The sequence below is a fragment of the Podarcis filfolensis genome (genome assembly GCF_964270895.1).
Source record: "Podarcis filfolensis genome assembly, chromosome: 16".
Taxonomy (NCBI): domain Eukaryota; kingdom Metazoa; phylum Chordata; class Lepidosauria; order Squamata; family Lacertidae; genus Podarcis; species Podarcis filfolensis.
The window spans coordinates 22,415,739-22,440,217 of record NC_139620.1 but is presented as its reverse complement, the minus strand read 5'-3'; the positions used below and the strand labels follow the sequence as shown (position 1 = coordinate 22,440,217).

Genomic DNA, 24,479 nt, shown 5'->3' with positions numbered 1-24,479 from the left:
AAGTCCCATCTGCAGGACAGCAATGTGTTATTAAGTTAACTTTTACAAATATTTACATGTTGTATAAATATTGACCGCAACGTTTTAAATAGGCTTTCCCAGTGCAAAGGTGCTCTCCTAAAAGTAAAAATCAGTGAAGTTTCAATAAATAATAGAACCTTAACATCAGAAATAGAAAGAATTCTATATACTGCACATTGGCTGCTGAAAGTCTAAAAATAAAAAGGCAGTGTGTTGTCTCCGAAGCCAGTCTTCCTCAAAGGAGATGCATTTAAATTAATGAACATATCTTACCTCCACTGGTATCAGTGGGTCTCCTCTCACTGGGGCTAGCCTTGGATGCAACCCAGTATCATATTAATTTAAAAATATAAGCATTGTAAATATCTTCAGTCAACCCTCTCCATGCCCAATTGCCTGCAGAAGAACTCAGGTGTGTTGGTGACATTTCTGAAAGATTTTCTATGACAGTGCAGCTGTCCTCCCCACCCCACCCCAAAAAAACTTAGGGTGTTGAAATCTCTGATCTGTAGCAGCTTAGCTGTAGATTTGTACTTATTTATGGACATCATTCGCCGAAGAATTTATGCTTTTGATGCTTTTGAATTATGGTGCTGGAAGAGACTCTTGAGAGTCCCATGGACTGCAAGAAGATCCAACCTATCCATTCTGAAGGAAATCAGCCCTGAGTGCTCACTGGAAGGACAGATCGTGAAGCTGAGGCTCCAATGCTTTGGCCACCTCATGAGAAGAGAAGACTCCCTGGAACAGACCCTGATGTTGGGAAAGATGGAGGACGCAAGGAGAAGGGGACGACAGAGGATGAGATGGTTGGATAGTGTTCTTGAAGCTACCAACATGAGTTTGACCAGACTGCAGAAGGCAGTGGAAGACAGGAGTGCCTGGCGTGCTCTGGTCCATGGGGTCACAAAGAGTCGGACACGACTAAGCAACTAAACAACAACAACAACAATGGACGTCATCCCTGTGCATAGCTCCTGGGAGGCACCACGTAAGAACATAAGAAGAGGCTGCTGGATCAGGCCCATTTGTTCCAGACTCCTGTAGCCACAATGGCCTCTCAGATGCCTTTGGGAAGCAGGTAAGTAGGAGCATTCTGAGCATTCTCCTTTTCTGTGGCTTCCAGCAACTGGTATTCAGAAGCACTATTGCCTCGCACTGTGGAAGCAGAGCACAGGATCATTTATGGTCAGCCTCAATATCTTTATCCTTCATGCATTTGTCCAATCCTCTTTTAAAGCCAACCAAGTTGCTGGCCATCACTGCCTCATGTGGCAGAGAGTTCCGCAGCTTAAACTATGTGCCTGCATCTGGGAAAGACACCCATATAATGATACCAAGGAGGATGACCTAAAAAAGGGCCAGATTTCCTCCAAAATGATTCCTACACAGGAATATAACTCAGCAGATTGTCGTCCACATAACCTCCAGGGAAAGGCAGAGATAAACCCGCCTTTAATTATGAAAGCACAACACATAAGGGAGGGCAGTATAAAGGTAAAGGTAAAGGGACCCCTGACCATTAGGTCCAGTTGTAGCCGACTCTGGGGTTGCGGTGCTCATCTCACTTTCCTGGCTGAGGGAGCCGGCGTTTGTCCACAGACAGTTTTTCTGGATCATGTGGCCAGCATGACTAAGCTGCTTCTGGAGAACCAGAGCAGTGCACGGAAACGCCGTTTACCTTCCCGCCGGAGCGGTACCTATTTATCTACTTGCACTTTGACGTGCTTTCGAACTGCTAGGTTGGCAGGAGCAGGGACCGAACAATGGGAGCCCACCCTGTCGTGGGGATTTGAACTGCCGATCTTCTGATCAGCAAGTCCTAGGCTCTGTGGTTTAACCCACAGCGCCACCCACGTCCCTATAACCTCCAGGTAAAGGCAGAGATAAACCTGCCTTTAATTATGAAAGCACAACACATAAGGGAGGGCAGTATATCGCCCCCTAATAGGAAAACCATCCCCAAGGAGCTCTCTCCAGGCTTTTGGACTAAAATGAGATATGTGCCTGCACAAGTGAGTCCTGTCTTTTATCCGTCCAGAATCTCCCAACACTCACCCTCACCGGTTGTCTATGAGTTCTAGCTTTACAAGGCCAGCGGAAATGCTTCTTTTCTCTGTCCCCTTTCTCGCAGAATTTTCTAAACGCCTATTATGTCACCTCCGACTTGCCTTTTCTCAGAACTGAAAATTCCCAAGCGCTGCAAAGATTCCTCATTGGGGAGTCACCCTGACGAAAGCCGTGGCTACAGGTAATTTGCTGCAGGCAAGACAGACTCATTGAGGCTTAGTGCTGAAAACTTTCCCCCCCAGGCAGTGGCTCTACACTGGGAAAATCCCCCTGATCTAAATATGCCACAGGCAACTCCCAGCATCATCTCCCTCCTGAAAGGTGTAGATTCCATCCCCATCCAGCAACATACCAGGAAATAGAACCCGGGGGTGGAGTTATGCAGATGAAGAGGAGGGACCATCCAAATGAAAGCTGGCTCAGTTTTCTGCAGCTTCCAGTGATGGTTTTCCAATGGGAGTAGGCAGCTTGACTGCAGCCTGAGACATGGTCCAAAGAGTGTCACCTGCAACCATGGGTTTACCAACCTTTTTTTGTGGAGGGGGCGGCAAATGTAGCCCCTTTCCTTTCTCTCTTATGCATTGCAGAGGGTTGGACCAGATCATCCTTTAGGTCCCCTTCCAGCCCTACAGTTTTCTATGGTTCTACGACTAGCTGCCGTTTCGTTCCCATGGGAAAGCCACAATGTGGGTTGGAAGTAAACAGGTGAATGGGTGATTCCGGCTCACCCCCCCCCCGCCCTTAGATCACAGAAACAACTTCTGCCTAGCAAAGGGAAGAGAGCATTTGCCTGTCAAAATCACATGCCGTCGGCTGTGGGGCTTCTGCTTCTTCTGCAACATGCAGCGATTTAGTCAGGCAGGGGATATTGAATCACTGCGGGAAAATCATTGGGCTACGATGGACAGCCATCCTCAGCTGGCCTCTGCTGATGCCCTGGAGTAACCTGTGAAGTGGATCCTTCCCCGGGATCTATTGCTGCAATCAAAACAGCAACAGCCCTTCAAACGCTAATTCAGCTGCCCCCCCCCCCCCGTTTTATAATTTGTGCAATCTTATCTCGCTCCCTAATTCAGCTGCCCCCCCATAATCAATAAAAAATCAATACAAATCTGAGGTTCTGTCCACCCCTAACAAAAGCCTGCCCCTTAACAAAAATCCTGGCTACGCCAATGTGTATAGATGATATCGTTTCGAAGTGTAGCATACCAACCAAGAGAAAAGTATTCCTGTCCATGTGCAAAGTTCCCAAGGCCAGAGTGTCCCTGTCCTTGTGCAAAGTACATTCTGTGCCGGCGACACACACGTTTCCTCAGCAGGAAATATAGGAGGCCCCTTTGTGCAAAGTGCCAGCAGACGAAAAGGCAGTGAATCTCTGCCCCTATATCGTTCCTCTTCTTAATGCTGCCTTCTGTTCCACTCTTCTTGAATTCTGGATCTCAGGCCTGGCAGCAGCCTATACTGCGCAGAGCCTGGAGACAGGAAACAAAAGCTGTGAGGCAAGACTGAAGAACAAGCACCCTAGCTCAGTGGTTAGAGCATCTGACCCACATGGAGAGGACGCCAGGTTCAGTCCCCGCCATCTTCAGGTAAAGTTGGGAGAGACCTAGTCTGAGACACTGCAGAGCTGCTGGCAGTCAGTGTAGACAATACTGAGCTAGGTGGCCTGCGCTATAAGGCAGTCCACTGTGTCCCTAAGTCAGCAACAAAGGGCCATAATCTGTGTTTTGAAACATGTCACCCAAAGGCCTCTTCATGTCTTGAGGGCACCGCTTCTGCATTTGGGCTGGTCTTGCACGCAGATGCCTTCTGAGTTATTATTGTCTTTCGGGGGAGGCTGATGAAATTCCATGTTTCTTTTCCTTTTTGAAAAAGAACACGCTTTTGATGAGTCAGTCAGAAAGCTGCAGCCGGCTTAGTCCTGTTTCTCGTTTTCTGACGCTCTGCCCCTTTCCCTTTAGCTAGGTGCTTTCTGAAAGCCTTTGCCAAGCCGCCAATCAGCTTGGAGTAGTTCCGGAGCACCCGGCAGCCGTCAATCTTTTGCTGGAAGGCCGATGGGTCCGTGGGTCTCGCTGGGAGGGTGACGGCGGGCAGAGTCAGGCCCTGCAGGCAGAGGGTGCACTGAGTATTGGTGACCAGGCCGTTCACTTGCTGCTGGGCTTTTTCCAATTGGCTGTGCAACGCCTCATGGGGACCAGTCAGTCTGCTTTGCTGCTCTCTGATGAGCAGGAGGGAGTCTTTCAAACAGAGTGCTGTCCTGTACAACTCCTGCAGCATAAGATTCTGCGGTTTCCTAGCGATATTGCTATCTGGGAACCAGGGAACTGGCGTCATGCTGCAAAGCTGGTCCGCATCTTGCACCAAGCCCATATGGGTCAACTAGAGACAAAATCAGAGGCATGTCAATTATGGGCATATTGATGAAGACTGGCTTCGCTTCTTTGAATATATTATCTTCCCATATCCCTCTGACTTCCTGTTCTTCACTACGGTGGGGGTATTTAAATCCCACCTGATATTCAGTGAAGTATTATTGTAGTTTGGCGCAGAGGTTTGCTGCTGTTACATTTCGTTCTGCAACTCTGCAGTGCTTTTTCTTTGTTAAAGGTAAAGGGACCCCTGACCTTTAGGTCCAGTCGTGGCCAACTCTGGGGTTGTGGCGCTCATCTCGCTTTACAGGCCGAGGGAGGCAACGTACAGCTTCCGTGTCATGTGGCCAGCATGACTAAGCCGCTTCTGGCAAACCAGAGCAGCGCACGGAAATGCCGTTTACCTTCCCACCGGAGCGGTACCTATTTATCTACTTGCACTTTGACGTGCCTTCGAACTGCTAGGTGGGCAGGAGCAGGGACCGAGCAACGGGAGCTCACTCCGTCGCGGGGATTCGAACCGCCGACCTTCTGATCAGCAAGTCCTAGGCTCTGTGGTTTAACCCACAGCGCCACCCGCGTCCCGTTTTCTTTGTTACCTACCTGCTTTTTCAGTGCCTACATGCTCTTGTTTATAACAGAAATTCAAAATAAAAAAGTTCAAAAAGCCATTTTTGGCGTATGTCTTTTGATTCAAACCAACAGAGACTGGCCTAGCCCTGTGGATCGCTCGGCCGGTAGAGCGTGAGACCCTTAATCTCAGAGTCATGGATTTGAGCCCCACATTCAACAAAAGATACCTTTGTTGCAAGGGATTAGACTAGATTACCCTCATGGTGCCTTCCAGTTCTATCATTCTATTCTATTAAGGCAAATAGGGTGCTTGCCCTCTCCACTTCAGTCTGTCCTCAGCCAGCACCCGCCTGTCTCCCTGCTTATTTGCAACCAATCCAGGAGTTTGGGACCTGTAGTTTGTTATGGGTGCTGAGAGTTGTTAGGAAGCTCCCTGTCCCCCTCTCAGATCTACAATTCCCAGAGTTCCCTGTGAAGAGGGACTGATTGTTAAATCACTCTGGATTGTAGCTCTGGGAAGGGAATATGGGTCCCCCAGCAACTTTAATCATCCTTCACCAAGGCCGGCCCACCTATTAGCCTGGCTGAGGCAGTTGCCTCAGGCGGCAGGCTAGGAACAGCTGGGTGTACAGCAGATCTGAGGAGCCTCTGTAGCCACTGTCTAGATTCGTTTTCTCCTATTCTGCTGTCCTGAAGGCCCTCAGAGGAGTGTGTCATTCGCCGTCACCTGGCAAGAGTAAGGCTAGTACCGCTGACTCCCCTCCAGCCTCCTTTTCTCTCCCCTGCTACCGTCAATGCGCCAGGGCTTTCCTGGGCCACCTAGAGTCACCTCAGGTGGCAGCAGAGATATAGGCGGCAGTGGCAGATTTTCTCTTTTCCTTTAAGCAGCAAAATGTCTTTGGCTAGCCCTCCCCATTACAAACTACAGTTCCCAGAATCCTTTGGGGGAGGCTGTGTCTGTCTGAGGAAGCTGTGTCTGTCTGAGTGGTCTCATAGCGCTTTGAATGTCTGGTGTGAATGTGGCGTTAGTCTCAGGGTTGCCCTTGTAGGACTCAGGTGGAATCTGAGATAAAAACTGTTCTGAAAATGCTGTTGTTTTTTTAAAGAGTTTTTAAAAATGCATTGAATTTTCCGTACGGCTCACCATCGCCATCTGGTGTCACATTGTATATTGCATTCCAAACACGCTTAAAACGTTTTATTTGCAGCGGTATAGCTGAGTCCTCAGTGGGGGACAAAACTAGAATTAGTTGGCTCCACCGGTCGTTAGCTCTGTCGCCACCTGCTGTTGGCTGTGCTCTCTTCCTACCTACACCAATCCCACTGGGCGCCAGCCCTCACTGATTCAAACAGCTGATATCGCCAAAATGTAAAGCAAAGCAAAAAAATCTGAAGAGGGCAGGATTTCTCTACCACTGGGGTGGCTGGAATGAGCAACAGCAGCAGGCAAACAGGAAGGGCAGTAGGAAGTATGTCATAGAATAGCAACTTCCTGTTGTGGTGTGACAGAATGTGGCCTTCTGTGCCAGGCTGTCCGCCAGATGTGTGTCAAAACACAAGTGTGGGTTGTATACGTTGACAGGTTTGTACGGGCATGCAAATGAACAGAAGTAGCAGGGCCGGCCCTATCCTTAGGCAAAGTGAGCCAACCGCCTCTGGCGGCAGATACTGGAGGGCAACAGTAGTGGCTTCTTGCTCCTCCTAATCCATTCTCCTCTGATTTGTATGTTCTGGCCTGCTGCCTCCAGTGGGTTGTAACCACTGCTAGTCCTACTCTGAGCAAACCCATTGGAATTAATGAATCTATTGTCTGTCAATATTGTTAATTTCAATGGGTCTACTCTGAGGGGGACTAACATTGACTACAACCCAGTATCCTGTCCCCAGGGTTGAAATAAAATCCAGCTACCTGTATTATTGGTTGACAAAGAAATGTTTCTTTCTGGTGCTTTTCTGGAAGTGCAGAACATCTGGAGGGCACCAGACTGGGGAACTGTGATTTGGACTGCAGTCCTAACCCCATTTATCTGGGAGTAAGCCCCACTGAATTCAATAGGACTGACTTCTGAAGAGGGGTGTGGGAAAATTCTGATGGAAACAGGGAGTGGAAATTGCTACAGTTTGGTTTCAGTCCACAAACAAGATGTGTTCGATTACATTCCTCACCACCAACACACTTGCATTGTTTTGTTGGCACTGAAATTCATGTGGTAGAATAACATAATGACAACATTATTATTATTATTATTATTATTATTATTATTATTATTAAGGCAATGGAAGACAGCTTGGAGCCGTTCAATGGCATACAGAAATGTGTTTTGTGCAAAATTAGAAGATGACCCACTATACTGAATAATAATTAACAATAATATTAACTGCCTGCCCTTCACCCTGAAGCCCAACAACTAAAACAGCATGTTGAAAACAACTTACAACACCAGAAATGAAGTGGGTTCTAAAAATATCCATCTCAAGTGTCGTAAGTCAGGGTAAAGAGGTGTATCTTATGTAACTAACTGAGCACACAAATGATCTAAATTATGTAATTCCGCCACAGCGGGACAGATAACATCGTTTTTGCAGAAGGCAAACTGCAACAGAATGTAAACAGAGTTGTATGTGAGGAATGCAGGGGTAGGATAGCAAGTGAGTCCTTCTTACATCTCTACTTTCGTGTAGACATTGCTCTGTTAGATCCCCTTGTAGGATGTCCGAGTGAATAAATCCCAGTTTACTTACATAGGACTTGTAGAGTTTCCGGGCAGGCCTCCTCATCGACATAACCAGTCGCTTTGTTTGGAGGAGGGTCTCTGAACCAGCAAAGCAGAGTTGGCAGGAGCTGGAGCTAGAATTCACCGGCGTCACACCCACGAGAACGAGTGGGGTCACCACGACTGGATGAGAAGATAGAGACAAGGAGCAAGTGAGACAGGCAGGGTCCACGGAAGACGGCTGCCTCTGAAGTCCCAAGGCAAGCAGACTTGCGAGTCATTCAACGATACAGTGGTACCTCAGGTTACATACGCTTCAGGTTACATACGCTTCAGGTTACAGACTCCGCTAACCCAGAAATAGTGCTTCAGGTTAAGAACTTTGCTTCAGGATGAGAACAGAAATCGTGCTCCAGCGGCGTGGCAGCAGGAGGCCCCATTAGCTAACGTGGTGCTTCAGGTTAAGAACAGTTTCAGGTTAAGAACGGACCTCCGGAACGAATTAAGTACTTAACCTGAGGTACCACTGTATATGGAAATGCATTTTGCACAAAAATTAGAAGATTTTGCCATTTAAAATAATCAGGCAAGCATTGTTCCTCCATGAGCACAACAGCATCCAAGCAATCTTTTGAATTTATCCACAAGAGCAGAGGCTTTCAACCTTTTTGAGTCCACGGCTCCCTTGACCTTTCTGCGGCACCCCTGTGGGGCTCAGGATGCCAGTTTTGTCATCCCTTACCTACAGCCCCTCAACCTTTTTCAAACACCCACCCCTGTTTCCTCAGCCTCCTCTCTTTTCCCCTCTCCTTGGGAGTCCTCTGGGCAGCTTCCGCCACTGCCACTGGTCTCTGAGCTAATCTCCCACTCTGCCCCAAAGAGCGGTGCCTCCTCACACTGCCCCACAGGGGCCTGGGAAGAGGATGCCCCCAGCCTCAGTGACCCAAAGGAGACTGGGCAAAGGTGAACATGAGGCCAGCACCTTACCTTGGGAGTCAGCAGTGGCAGCAGCGGGTGCTGTCAAGGCCTGCATGGCGGAAAGGCTCCCCTTCAGCACCGGGCACTCAGCTCCCAGGCAGGCCTTGCCAGGGCAAGAAAAGCCAGCACAGCACCTGCCTGCCCGGTCTCCCACTTGTCTGTCCATTCCCGACAGCAAGGGCTGGCGGACTGGCTGGCTGGGCTCCCTTGCCCACCTGCTTGCTTACTCCGAGACCACCTCAGCTCCTGGCAACCAGCCCCAGAGGCACCATTTTCCTGGAGAGTTTGTAGCCAGGGCTGCTGCAAGGAAGAGTCGTGCAAGCTTTTGGGGACACGAGAGGGCATCAGAGGAGGGAGGAAAGAAAAAGGACAGAGGCTAGTGTTGCCCACGGCACTCCTGACCATCATTCAAAGCGCCCTAGGGTGCCATGGCACACTGGCTGAAAACCACTGCATAAGAGTTTCTGGCTGGCCCACTGCTGGGGGTCATTAGATATTTCTAAAGCAGGTTGTTGGCATTTCTCTGCAAAGGAATAATGGGTTAAGGTCTCAAGATGTGTGTTGGTGGGTGCATGTTGTATGTATGTATGTATGTATGTAAATATTACATGTATGTATATATAAAGGTAAAGGTAAAGGGACCCCTGACCATTAAGTCCAGTCGTGGCCGACTCTGGGGTTGCGGCGCTCATCTCGCTTTATTGACCGAGGGAGCCGGCGTACAGCTTCCGGGTCAGGTGGCCAGCATGACTAAGCCGCTTCTGGCGAACCAGAGCAGTGCACAGAAACACTGTTTACCTTCCCGCCGGAGCGGTACCTATTTATCTACTTGCACTTTGACGTGCTTTCGAACTGCTAGGTTGGCTGGAGCAGGGACCAAGCAACAGGAGCTCACCCCATTGCGGGGATTTGAACCACCAACCTTCTGATCAGCAAGTCCTAAGCTCTATGGTTTAACCCACAGCGCCACCCGCATCCCTTGTATGTATATATATTCCTTTTATATTCCACCTTTCCTTCAAGGAGATCAAGGTTATGTACATCATTGTTCTCCTCCTCCCCATATTTTATCCAAACAACAACCCTGTGAGGTAGGTTAGGCTGAGAGTGAGTGTTGGACCCAGTGAGCTTCAGGTCCCAGTCCAATGCTCTAACCACTACACCACATGTGTGTGTGTGTGTGTACATGTATGTAATATACATGTAACACACATACTGATTGTTCTACTGGAAATATTTGCGCTTGCAAATAAAGCAAAAGTGGCAATTAAAAACAGTGGCGGCATACATAGCATAGATTTAAAGCACACAACTGCCCCAAAAGAATCCCAGGTATTATAGTTTACCCTCGCAGAGCTAGAATTCACAGAACTACAGTTCTCAGGATTCTCTGTTGGGGTGGGAGAAATATGCTTTAAATACCTCTGCACGCAGAAGGTCCCCCTCTCTACACCTTAAACCCTAAGGTAAAGGGACCCCTGACCATTAGGTCTAGTCGTGACCGACTCTGGGGTTGCAGCGCTCATCTCGCTTTATTGGCCAAGGGAGCCGGCGTACAGCTTCTGGGTCATGTGGCCAGCAGGATTAAGCTACTTCTGGCGAACCAGAGCAGCGCATGGAAACGCCGTTTACCTTCCCGCCGGAGCAGTACCTATTTATCTACTTGCACTTTGACATGCTTTCGAATTGCTAGGTTGGCAGGAGCTGGGACCGAGCAACGGGAGCTCACCCCGTCATGGGGATTCGAACCGCCAACCTTCTGATCGGTAAGCCCTAGGCTCTGTGGTTTAACCCACAACACCATCCGCGTCCCGACCTGAAACCCTAGAGAGCTGCTATTTGTCCGATTGGGCACTTGTGGATGTGAAAACGCTGAGCTTCTATATGTATATCTGCATTGCTGGCTGTGGCTGATGGGAGTTGTGGTCCGAAACATCTAGAGGGCACCAGGTTGGGGAAGGGAGCTCAAGGTGTGTCCAAAAGCTGGGCGCAGTGCTGGTTCCCCATGGATCCTGTTTCCAGTGTCTTAGAGGTAAACAGCCACGACACACAGAGGAGCATACCAGATGCTGGGAACAAAACAATGCAGTACCCCATGCCAGTCCTACTCAGAGTAGACCCATTGAAATTAATGGACATGGCTAACCTAGGCACATTAATATCAGCAGGTCTGCTCTGTGCAGGACTAGCTTTGGCTACAACCCTCTGTACTTCAGCCATTCCCTTTAGCTGCCTAGCTCTGTCTTGTCACCTCATTAACAAACCAACACAAAATAACTGTTAGAACTGAGTAGCACACATGGAAAGAGGAACTTGAACAAGAGCAGGGAAAAGAGAAGACACAGAATAGGCCAGCATCCCAGGCAAAAGGAAGGAGAGAGCGAGATTCACCACGTACCGAGACAAACGGCAATCACCCGGGGCTTCAACACCATGCTCAGACCGCCACAGGGTTGTTCAGCCAGCCACTGCTTCCTTCACGAATGGCTCAATGAAGGTGGAAGTTGATTCTTCGTCCCAACCCCACCCCGCTTGCTGATTAGCCAAACTCTGCTTTCAGGGTGTGACATTGCGTGGTGGAAAGAAAAGAGAAGAAGGGAAAAAAAACACGAGAAAAAGAAGAAGCGCCGTGGACCAGCCTCAATGAGTCTCTCAATGTGCGGTCTCCCACAGGAAACACATCCTGCCCCCGGGTCTTCGAATTAAGTTCCTCGAGGTCATCGTGTTTCCTGGGTGCCAGCCACCCAAGATAGTTATCTTGCCAGTGTCTAACTGGGTTACCAAACCCCACTTCTCATGGTAGCAGGGATCCAAAGATTTGGTGTCAAAACCAGGAGGGTGGGCAGGTGCTTATAGCTCAAAGCAGTGGTTGACTTTTGCCAACCTAGGGCCCAAATGTTTTGGATAGCTATTCCCATCATCCCAGCCAGCATGTCAAATTTAGACTATAGCGCCCATCGTAACAGCCATGCTAGTTGAGGCTGATGGAAGTTGTAGTCCAAAAAACACTGTACTGAGACCCATTGTCTAAGCTCAACTTACCCGCTATATTATCAAATATAAACTTGGTGTGATTTATTACAGCGCTTGCATGCGTTATTTATAGTCACATCATCTCAAAGCGGTAACAGACCACAACAAATAGACAGTTCTTATTTATTTTTAAGTATTTCTACCCTGCCATTCAGCCCAAAAGGCTCCTGTAGCAGTTTTACATAAAATCAATAACAAACAAGGCAGTCCCTGCCTAAAGGCCCACAATCTAAAAAACTGACACAAAAGGAAAAAGGGAGAAGAGAGGAAAACAAGGAACTCAGACACCAGTTCTTAAGTTCTTAGAATAATCAACTTGAAGGGAAACAGTTCAGAGAAAAGTAAGGAGTCAGACTGAGCTCATTTCTCTGTCTGCTGTTGGCCACCAACTTGAATGGTTTTCAACTAAAACATGGAAGAAGATAAAGCTATTGATTGTGGCTACTAGTCATGACACAGGTGGCGCTGTGGGTTAAACCACAGAGCCTAGGACTTGCCAATCAGAAGGTCGGTGGTTCGAATCCTCGCGACGGGGTGAGCTCCCATTGCTCGGTCCCCGCTCCTGCCAACCTAGCAGTTCGAAAGCAAGTGCAAGTAGATAAATAGGTACTGCTCCGGCGGGAAGGTAAACGGCGTTTCCGTGCGCTGCTCTGGTTCGCCAGAAGCGGCTTAGTCATGCTGGCCACATGACCCGGAAGCTGTACGCCGGCTCCCTTGGCCAGTAAAGCGAGATGAGCGCTGCAACCACAGAGTCGGCCACGACTGGACCTAATGGTCAGGGATCCCTTTACCTTTGCTAGTCATGATGGCTATGGTCTCCCTCCATGGTTGGAGGGAATAATGCTTCTAGATACCAGTTGATGGCGATCACAGGAGCAGAGAAAGTTCTTCTGTTCGGGTCCCGCTTGCGGGTTTCCTACAGGCATCCGGTTGGCCACTGTGAGAACAGGATGCTTAGATTAGATGGGCCATTGGCCTGATCCGGCAGGCTCTTCTTAAAGTTTTTATGCACTGGGAAGTGTAGGGTGACACTTGCTTTGACACAATGTTTGGCTAGCCTCCCTGCAAACAAACCAGAGTGAATGCACATTAACTAGCTAACTTCATCGAATCTCCCTGCAAACAAATGAGGATGGATGCTTAATAATAATAATAATAATAATAATAATAATAATAATTTATTTATACCCAGCCCATCTGGCTGGGCTTCCCCAGCCACTCTGGGCAGCTTCCAACAAAATATTAAAATACAGTAATGCATCAAACATTAAAAGCTTCCCTAAACAGGGCTGCCTCCAGCTCATCTGGAGTCCTCCTCCATCGCCTCTGCATGAGCTTTCCTTCCTGTACAGCGGGAAAATGAGTGCAACACTACTGTCTGCTTTGACATTTCCACCAGCCTGATAGCGGAAGCAGGTAGGTGTTCCTCCTCCACTGGTCCAGTTTCTTAAAAACTGCAAGACAGCAAATCTGTCGTCGGGATCTCTTTTCCAAACAGTTGTTTTGACTCATGGACTGGTTCTGTGCAGTTTCAGAATCTCACACTGGGAGCCTTAGTAAAGCTGAGGTGAGAGAAGCAACGAAAAGACTCCCCGGCGGTTTGTGGTCTGTTTCCATTCTGACTAGGCAGCCGTCTATATACTGATGAAATTTCTGACACCCCTGCCACAATGGCAAACAGCTCCTTTATCTATCAGGGCATCGTTTTGCTGGCTTGGCATATATGGGATGGAAAGCCACTACACTGACACGATGGAGGGAACAACAGAATTTGACACACACCCCTCTCCTGACCTTTTCCTCCCCAGGTGCTCATTAGAAGACCTTGCAGCTATGATTTTGTACCTGAGCTTGCTCATTTCCTCCTCCCTCCCAACCCATTTTCCTTTTGTGTCTTGTCTTTTGTAGATTTAGACTTCTCCAACCTAGTGCCTTCCAGATGTTCTGGAGTACAACTCCCGCTTCGAAGGCGAACCTTTCAAACGTGCAGAACACTGTTGCAAACTGAAACGCAGCCATCTTCGAAATATTGCAACCTCTCCAAATTTTGCTACGCAGTTAGCTCTCCAGCCAAGTCATGTGTACAAAAAATGCTACAGTTGGGTTGAATGCGCATTAAAATGCATATATTAATGAAAAGAACATACAAAAAAAAATCTGTTCTATTTGGGGAAATTGCTTTGTAAACTGATATGGGCATCTGGAGAGCTAAACCTAAGACTGGGGGGGAGGGGTGGAATGAGAAACTGAGAGAAACTGGAATTGTCACATTTTCACATTTCTGCTCCTGTCATCCCTGATCATTGGCCATGCAGTGTTTTGAGAGAGGGGGAAAAACGTCTCTACCCGCTTTCTCCATGCCAGGCATACATAATTTTATAAACTTCTATCATGTTGCGTTTTAATCGCCTTTTCTCTAGACTAAAAGAATCCCCAATGCTGCAACTTTTTCTTGCGCCATCATTTTCCAGCTCCAATGTCCTTTTTGAAGGGCAGCTTGCCAGAACTCACCAGAGATTTGTACGATGTACCGTAGATTTGTATAAGGGTCTTAGGATATTGGCAGTTTTGTTTCCCAACAGTCCCTTAGGTAATAGTAATAGGGACCCCTGACCGTGAGGTCCAGTCGTGACCGACTCTGGGGTTGCAGCGCTCATCTTGCTTTATTGGCCGAGGGAGCCGGCGTACAGCTTCCGGGTCATGTGGCCAGCATGACCAAGCCGCTTCTGGAGAACCAGAACAGCGCACGGAAACGCCATTTACCTTCCCGCCGGAGCGGTACCTATTTATCTACTTGCACTTTGACGTGCTTTCGAACTGCTAGGTTGGCAGGAGCAGGGACCGAGCAACGGGAGCTCACCCCGTTGTGGGGATTCGAACCGGCAGCCTTCTGATCGGCAAGTCCTAGGCTCTGTGGTTTAACCCATAGTCCCTTAGCATGAGACAATAGACTATTTTTCCACGAGGGATCATCATTTTTTCCAGCAGGCTCAGTCTGGGAGCACCCAACTATGCCTCAAGCAAGTCACTATGACCCCCTTTGATGCTTTGTGATTAGATTTTTGTCACATTTAATGACTGCAGGGTCTTTCGAGTGCTGATATTGACATAGCTGGCTTATCTACCACACAGAGATTGCATTTCTGCAGCATTTTTGACAGTTGCCCTCTATTGCCATGGGGCGGGGACACTCCTTCTGCATCTTGCTAATGAGAAGGACTACAGCTCAGTGGCAAAGCATGAGCTTACATGCCAAGGATTCCAGCTTCAACCTTTGGCATCCAATACTTAAAAGGAGGATTGGGGGGAAATATTTTCCCCCACCCACCTGCCTGAAGGAGAACCACTGCTGGATTAGATAGTGCCAGGGCTAGGGTGGACAATCTGACCTAGTTCATAGAAGCTTCCTGCATTCCTAGCTTCACTGATATGGCCAATACAACTTTGACTGACAGTTCGCTGAGGTTCCCTTGTAGAATTTCTAAAGCAGCTCCCTTGGAGCCCAATTTAAGGTGCTCAGGTTTCAAAATTAATGGACTATGCAGAATTGGACAAAATGACAGAAAGGATTCGAAACCTGCAGGAACAGAGATTTACAGAAGATTGGAAGAAGTATATGAATTATTTGAAAGGCAACTGTAATCAACAAATTACGCTAGTAGGACTACAAGAAGTTTTGTAAGGAGAAATATACAAAGTGTTACAAAGTAGAAAAAGATAGAGATATTGGTTATGAGTTTGAAATGTAATAGGGAAGGTAAGAAATGCATACTGAGAGATTAGATTGGAAAATTTTCAGACAGGATTGATGTAAAAGTATGTTTAATTACTGTTGAAAATGATGTTAAAAAAACTAATAAAAATTTATATATATATAAAAAATAAGGTGCTCAGGTTTGTGTTTAAAGCCCCCAAATGACTTGAGCTCTCAAATATCAAATACCTACCGTATTTCCCCACTGACCCTCTTGCAGGCACGCCAACTCTATGGGGCTGAGGCCTCTATGACCCCCGGGATGGGATTCAGCCCCCCCCCCCATTTTAAGGGGGCAGAGCAGTTTTGGTGGGATATTTCCCTGGAGAGTTTTAATGTATTTTCTCCTGGTTTTAATACATGTATGCATGTTTTCTGTCAGAGTGACTTACCATGGCAAAAAAGTAATAAAAATAAATTCAATTAATCATTATAATTATTATTTTAATGTTATATTTTTATACTGCTGGGACCTTGTGGAAAAGGCCAGGTAAGATGCCATCAATCGCCTTCAATCATTTTCCTCGGATCTAGGGTATTCTTTTGTAGTCTCATACCCTGGAAACCATTCCAGAAGTCCGTTTGACTTCCAAAATGTTCGGAAACCAAAGCGTGTCTTCTGATTGGCTACAGGAAGCTCCTGCAGCCAATCGGAAGCCCCGTCGGACGTTCTGCTTCCAAAAACAGTTCGCAAACCGGAACTGTCACTTCTGGGTTTGTGGCGTTCGGGAGCCAAAACGTTCGAGAACTAAGCTGTTTGAAAACCAAGGTACGATTGTATTCCCTCTCAGGAATGTGCTCCGGTGTCAATCTGAAATAATTATTAGCATTTCCTTTGGGCCTCTATGGAAGGCTGGCAACAGCTTCCTCTGCTCCGACGTCATCACTTATTGTGGTTGCGTCTAAGCAACAGCCTGCTTCTTCTCAGGTATGTTCCTAGTCCGTTACTTGTGTATCTGCTTGCATGCTTGCGTGCGCTTCTGAAATGCTTTGTCATAGGGTCCATCCTGCATATCTTGCTGGGGATGAGAATTCATGCTGCCCTGCACATCTGCTCTCAGCATGCAACATGCTAGGAACCTAGGAAGCAGCCTCAGAACAAGTCATGCCATTGGTCCATCTAGCTCAGTAGGCAAACTAAGGTCCGGGTGCCGGATCCGGCCCAATCGCCTTCTAAATACGGCCCGCGGAAAGTCTGGGAATCAGCGTGTTTTTACATGAGTAGAATGTGTATTGTATTGATCTTTATTACGGCCATTGGCCCATCACACGACAGTTTCCCATACCAACATAAGGTACTTAAACCTCCAAATTTAAAACCGCCAAAACTTACAAACAACAGACAAGAACCAAAGCAAAATAAAAACAAAAGACCAACATCATACATTACAATAAATTTGTAACATAAACATCGCCCTCTGCTCATAAATTAGTAGAAGACATCAATGGTGATATCACCTAATTACAACCTAAAACATAGATCATAGTTTAAAGAGTAGAATGTGTCCTTTTATTTAAAATGCATCTCTGGGTTATTTGTGGGGCCTGCCTGGTGTTTTTACATGAGTAGATTGTGTCCTTTTATTTAAAACGCATCTCTGGGTTATTTGTGGTGCATAGGAATTCGTTCATTTTTATTTTCAAAATATAGTCCGGCCCCCCACAAGGGCTGAGGGACAGTGGACCAGCCCCCTGCTGAAAAAGTTTGCTGACTGGCAGTGGCTCCCCGGAGGTTTCCGATACGGAGTTCCAACTCAACCAAGAGATGTCATGGGTCCTTCTGCATGCAAAGCAGATGTTCCACCTCTTCCCACTAGAGTGGATGCTCAGGCCTTTTGAACCAATACGGATCAAAAAATATGTAGAATTTTCTTTTTGGGGGGGACCCCACAACCATCAATGTTACAGAAGCCCAAAGGGCTTTAACTTGGGCGTTTGGCATTGCTGGTCCCATCTCAGCTTCCCAGCAGAGATTCACATCCCTCACTGCTAACTTAAGGCCATCCCTTGAAGACCTTTTTATGCTAACAGGCCTATAGAGCTGTTTCAACTTTCCAGTGGTGGTTGGTGTTTGCTGGGACTGATAGTGTGGAACACAGGGAGCCCAAACAGTGGGACGCCCTCCGATCAGATGTTAAGGAGTGAAATATACTCAGAGTCGCAAAGTGATTTCATGCTCTTTATTCAGCTCATAGTGGTGAGGAGGAATGAATGAATGTCCCCTCAAAGTATCTGCTTTATATACATTATTTACACAATGGGCTGCACATGATTGGCTAATTCCGGAATTCTACTGTAAGCCAATCAGGTTGCGGATTCATTTCTATCTGGAGCATGATTGGGTGGTTCCTGCCAACCAATCATACTGCTGCATTGTTCTAGGACCAATCAGACTGCTGCATTCTGAATCCTATTGTTCTAGGACCAATCAGACTGCTGCCTTTTGGATCCTATTGTTCTAGGACCAATCAGACTGCTGCAGTTTGGATCCTATTCAACTCAGTACATAACAAGGAGATAAGTAAATATACAACCTTTAGAAGACATCTGAAGGCAGCCCTGTATAGGGAAGTTTTTTTTCAAAAAAGTTTAATATTTTATTATGTTTTTATATATGTTGGAAGCCAGCCAGTTGGTGGGATACACATAATAAAGTTGTTGTCGTTCTTGTTGTTGTTGTTAAACAGGGTGGAGCCAGAGACAATGACAGGCAGAGCCAAATAATTCTAGCTTTTTCCGGATCAAACTTTCAGTACTGGGCACCAGAGTTTAAGAAGGACAGCTAGTTACAAGCTGGAAAGTGGGCAGAGACAGATGACTAAGATGATCAAGAGTCTGGAAACCAAGCCTTGTGAGGAATGGTTGAAGGATCTGGGTATGTCTATTCTGGGGAAGAAAAGGCCAAGAGATGATATGACAGCCACCTTGAACTACAGTAGTACCTCAGGTTAAGTACTTAATTCGTTCCGGAGGTCTGTACTTAACCTGAAACTGTTCTTAACCTGAAGCACCACTTTAGCTAATGGGGCCTCCTGCTGCTGCCACGCCGCCAGAGCACGATTTCTGTTCTCATCCTGAAGTAAAGTTCTTAACCTGAAGCAATATTTTGGGGTTAGCGGAGTCTGTAACCTGAAGCATATGTAACCTGAAGCATTTGTTACCTGAGGTACCACTGTATCTGATTTGTTCAGCAACTAAGCTGTTCGGGAACCAAGGTACCACTGTACGTTTGATCTAGTTAATTTGGGCTGCTGGTATTCAGGGATCTGGCAGATAGCCTTGTTAGAAAAAACTTCCCTTAAACTGAAAGTGTCTAGGGGAGTCTAGTTTAAAAAAAGAAAGTCAGATTTTATGAAGTGTGCTTTGAATAAGGCAGCCGATGGATGCTTCCTCCAATTTATGCTGCAGTATGGATTACAGGAAAATACAATCAATAATATACAACACATCTATGCTCTTATTTTATTCTTATGACATCTCTGTTCATATGGTGTACACCTGATAAGAAAGCAAGGGAATTAAGATTAACATTTTTGCTTGATTCCTCACACGTTGATCATATTGGTAATTGCTGTGTCATTTTCTTTTTCAAATAGGCAGGCATGTTTCTTAAGCCACAATAATATTTAGGCTGTGTTCATGTTCCATGTCTGCCCTGATGCTGCATAGTGATTTTCTTCTGGTATCTTCTTTTCCTTCTGTAATTTTTTTCATTTATCATTTTAAAGCTTCGACAAAAATGATAGTTAAAAAAATAAATATTTTAATATAAGAAATGGGTACAAGGCTGTGCTATTATTTTCTAGAAAAAGAGGTTGCGGAACTCACCATGAACCCTGCCTCCCTTGTTCTCTTACAATGGCAATGGCGTATACCTGAGATGTGCCAGAACTGAGTTATGGCGAGTTCCGGCTGGGGAAAAAAAGCCCTTGCAATTTAATAAATTGTAAAAAAATGTGCCCCAGCACCATAGCCCTTCCCTTCCCTTCCCTGCCACTGCTTTTACAGAAATGCATTTCTTTTTTAAAAAAAACGATCAGGAGATCTGAACTTCCACGTCATTCTAGCTGGCCGGACGCAATGTAGGCATAGTGAGAAAGAAGGAATATTATTTGTCTCACCCAAGCGAGATTAAAAAAAAGACGAGTGGGCATTGGGGAATTCCAGACCACTGCTGGTGTAGTAATGACTGGGGGGGGGGAGTTCTGGGGGGCTCTCCCCGGCTTGGAAGGCCCTTGGCTTTGCCCCTTAAATTCACTGGAAAAGGATAAGAGGAAACACTTTACACAGAACTCGGTTTAAAAATAGCCTCTGTGGTTGGCTGTAGACTATCACGGTCTGTGGTTTCTTAATCTTACTTGCTCTTCAATAGACGTCACTGTGGCCTCATGATTCGGGAAAGAGCAGGAGGGCATAGCAAGGGGGGCAGCTTTAAGCCTCACTAGAACTTCTCAAGAGTTGCCCTGCCCAAAGCAAGTCCCCGGCGGTGCTGGGCAGTTCGAAAACTGCTTGCCAAGATGGAAACATTGCCATGTGAATACCATGGTCTTCTGCATGACCCCAGCCGTGCTCAATATGACTGGAGGAGAGGGGGGGAGATGGCCTAGGGGGCTGGGAGATTAACCACCCACCCCACCCATCCCAAACTCTGGATTGCTGCTGCCTGTCAGCGTTGCCAACACTGAACTAGGTCAGGGATCGGCAAGGTTTTACCTGCCTGGGCTGATCAAGTCCCGCAGACATCTCTGCATGGGCCAGATTGCGCACATGCACAATTTCCGGTGTCTGGGCATGTGCAGACGCGATTTCCGTCGCCGCGCCGGTTTATTTTTATTTTTTCCCAAATTTTTAAAATTGATTTTCTAGAATTTTTAAACAAACAAACATAAATCTTAACTGTACTTAATCCAATCTTAGTAAAACTGTTAAGTGACTTCCTCGAATCCCCCTGGCTGAGTTTCAGTGTATATCATTGTAACAGTTTTCCAAAACCAAATTTCTCATCAAATTAACTTAATCACTTAACATCATTCTTTCTTTTCATTTTAACTTTGAACATATTATTCTCTAACATCACATACCGGTATTTAAATCCTAAGCCTATCTGGCATTTGCAAGTTTTTTCCAATTAAATTATCTTAGCATATTTAACTAAATAGTCTTTGAATTTCATCCATTCCTTCTGGTACTCTTCCTCCTTCTGGTTGCGGACTCTTCCAGTCAGGTCGGAAAGCTCCGAAAAGTCCATCATCGGTTTAGCGCAGCATGCAGGGACTCGTCGAACAGGTGGCTCGGTTCGGGGGCCAGTTAAACGGCCCTCAGGGGCCACAGGTTGCTGACCCCTGAGCTAGGTGGACCAGTGGTCTGACTCAGTGTACGAAATGTCTGGGTTGGCTTTTACAGCCCAGCTCGTGAATGGACTCAGTCCCCCACACTCCCCGTCAATTATCTGTCTGAGAAGAATGGATGAAGACAGAAAACAGTAGAAGAAAAGCAAGGAAGATCTTTATTTTTTTCTTTTGCAACAGAGGTTGCCCACCCCCCACCCCCACCTGCAAGGAGGTGAGGACCCTAAACAAAGGTGTGTGACAGCTTTTAAAGGCTTTAGAAATTGCCCAACCCCTTAACCAAAGACCACCCAAAAGCATCACATGAGCATCACAGAAAGAAGCGGTGTAGAACAGAAATTTGAGAGTGTGGCTTGTCTCCTGTTTGTCAATATAATGCTTGCTGGTTGCATTATCCTGATGATCTGGGCTGTCTTTTGGCAAATACCCTAGTTTCTGAAACCATTGTCACAGCAGACCTCCCCTATCCATACACAAAATATGCTCTTTTGACAGCATTTGAAGGATCTGAAAGCAAAAAGGAACTATTGGAAAAGGTTTTTTCCAAGATACTTCTACTGCAGAGGAAATATCTGGGGTCATTAAGAGAGTCAAGATGGCTTCGGGATTGCTCTGGGTACTCAGATAAAGCCTATTTATTTTTCCTGGAATACAGTGGTACCTCAGGTTAAGTACTTAATTCGTTCCGGAGGTCCGTTGTTAACCTGAAACTGTTCTTAACCTGAAGCACCACTTTAGCTAATGGGGCCTCCTGCTGCCACCGTGCCACCGGAGCACGATTTCTGTTCTCATCCTGAAGCAAGTTCTTAACCCGAAGCACTATTTCTGGGTTAGCAGAGTCTGTAACCTGAAGCGTATGTAACCTGAAGCGTATGTAACCTGAAGAGTGACTTCAGCCTGCAGGGACCTGAGGAATTCCTCCATGATTCACGGCCATAGAATGGAGGCAGTGATGTGGAGCAGCATCGAAGATCTGGTAGCTCCGAGGTGGAGCCTCCTTCCAGGTTACCAGGGATTATCCCAGTGTCAGTCACATCCTGTCGCTTTCCAGTCACGGAGGGCAGAGGCAGAGTCGAGCGAGGACCTCAGGGCAATGGCCGTTGGAAGTGACGGCCAGCCCAGTAACATACCAAGTGACGTCATTCGCCTGTTCCTCCATTGGCCCAGGGAATCATCTGCTAAGGACATCCGTCCTTGCTGGAACGCTGCAGATTCATGTAGTTTTACTTAAGTCTCCTATTTTGTTAGAGGGAAAGCACAAAAAAAGGCCTGCTCTTTTTAATCAGCAAGGGGCAGGTCTGTTCACGTCCCTGAATTAGTCATCTGGCTAGATTTCAGAGACTTTCTGCATCAAGGGCCCATCTCGTCTGACATTCCTGTTCGCACAGTGGCCAACCACATGCCTCTTCCTGGGGAGCCCAGGAGCAGGATCTGAACTCAGCAGCTGTCTCCCACCCTCCTGCAGTTACCAGGAACTGGTATTCAGAGGCATAATAGATACCCATCTAGCCTCTGGTGGAAAGTTATCTCATGTTAGTTTCGTAGGAATGCATTCCTATCCTGCTTTTCACAGTATGAGAAAACTGTGAAAGGTGCCTAACATTAAAATCAAATTAAACATCCCAATTAAAATCTAATGCACATAAATGTTTTTAAAAAGTCATTCCTCTTTTGAGAAGCCTTCTATAATCTTTATCTCAGTTGTTGTTTGACTTGGATTTTAAGAATGGGTTTTTACATTTATGAGTTATTATATTATATTATTATTTAATATTTTGTTTTATTTTGTTAATCAAGTTTATATCCCACCCTACCTCCAAAGGAGCCCAGGGCAGCAAACACACAAATAATGAAACCCTTAAGACAGCTAAACATAATTCCAGTGAAGATTGCAATTGTGTGTATATTTCTGTTTTATATGTAATTATATTGTAAATTGCTTCATGATGCCTCATGGAAAGTGACTGAAAAATGGAACACATGAATCAATGAGAAAATTAATACCCCCATAAATGTCTTTTACACATCAAAATAACAGCAGGCCAAATCCCAACTTGTTATTAAGATGCCCAAAGAGCAAAATATATGTCCTCTTTTGTGGGGGCCAACATGCCCCTCTGGTGGAAGTTTTACATTTTAAAGGAAATGTCTGGGATTTGGGGGGGGATGGATGGATGGATGGAGGGAGGGATGTGTTTTTTGACTTGGGCTCGGGTGTGGGCTGCTCTGCATGCCGTGGCTGCTGCCAGCCCGAGCTGGGGAAAGAAGCATGCAAGCACGGCGGCAGCAACCCCACACACCTCTTTCCTGGCACAGGCTGGCAGCAGCTCAGGCTGTCCTCTTTTCCGCTCTTCAAGATATGGCAATCCTATCAGGATCTCCAACCTCTGTTTGAAAACCTCCAAGGAAGGAGCCCACCATTTCTTGTGGGAGACTGTTCCACTGGAAAACTATCAAAGCAACATTCAATCAATCAATCAATCAATCAATCAATCATAACCCACATTTCTCCCTGATTGGACTTAACATTAGCTGTGTTTCTCCAGTACATAAAAAAGGAGAAACAGATTCCCTCAAAAAGCAAGAGTCTGGCTCCCTCTGTTGACCAACCCTGTCATTTTCACATTAGCCAACTATTTCAACTCTGGAAGCAGAAGAAAAACAACAACCCAAAAGCCTCTCAAAATTCTCCTCATTTTCAAGCAGCAAAACCAGATGCATAATTTTAGAAAATATTCTCCAAAGGCAGGAGAAATGATACAGCAGCTTCTGAGGAAATGAGTCTACCAAAAATGCTTTGAGGTGGTGGTTTTACAATCAAGCAGTTTATGAAATAAATTATGAGATGAAGAGAAAGCAGGGGTGAAGTTTGGGACCCGGCTCTTTAAAAGCATCTAATGCAGCAGGGGCACCAAGAGGCAAGGAGAGGCGACAGGGCCAGAGGGGTAAATGACTAAAAACACCTTGAAAAGCTGGTATCATCAGATCAACTTCATCCATTTTGGTGAATTAATTATAAACCAAATCATTTCAACTACATTTTGAACAAATGTGCAATTCCCTGTTTAGGGAAGTTTTTAATATTTAATGCTGTATTGTTTTTAATATTCGATTGGGAGCTGCCCAGAGTGGCGAGGTAGAAATAATAAATTATTGTTGTTGTTGTTTTGGATTCTGTTGCTTTATTACCATATTGGCCTGAATATAAGCCTCTTTCCCCCCCCAAATTCCGACCGTGAAAAGTTGGGCAAAATATCCCTGCACTGCAGTGTGTTGGATTAGATTATCCTTGTGATCCCTTCTAACTCTGGTTTTTATTATTATTATTATTTCCAGAGAATGTTCTGGAAAATACCATCCTCTTTCTTCAGCGGGAAGCAAAGAAGTATCAACATTTTGGCTCGTGTCTTTTACGCGTCATGGTGATTTTTCAGTCGGCTCTTCCACCCCTCGGATAGATTTACATTCTGGGCTGTGAATGTAAAATTTATTGCCCGTGTCTCGACAGCGTTACCACATAAACAGCTCCTGAAGAGTTCCCACAGGCCCTAATCCCTGCCAGGGAGAAACCGTCCTTCAAGAAAAGCTGTAAAAGAAATTCCTCTGCTGACAGGAAAGT

General features: G+C 46.3%; 1 protein-coding gene across 1 annotated transcript; it reads right to left on the bottom strand.

The window, feature by feature from the left end:
- Positions 1-913: 913 nt before the first annotated feature.
- Positions 914-11,274, bottom strand: LOC310751345 (leukemia inhibitory factor-like). The gene is made up of 3 exons (XM_083590659.1): positions 11,124-11,274; positions 7,776-7,930; positions 914-4,470 (listed from the first exon to the last, which is right to left on the bottom strand). The coding sequence occupies exons 1-3, from the start codon at positions 11,158-11,160 to the stop codon at positions 3,988-3,990; spliced, it is 675 nt and encodes a 224-aa protein (XP_083446785.1). The 5' UTR covers positions 11,161-11,274; the 3' UTR covers positions 914-3,987.
- Between the last annotated feature and the right edge of the window lie 13,205 nt (positions 11,275-24,479).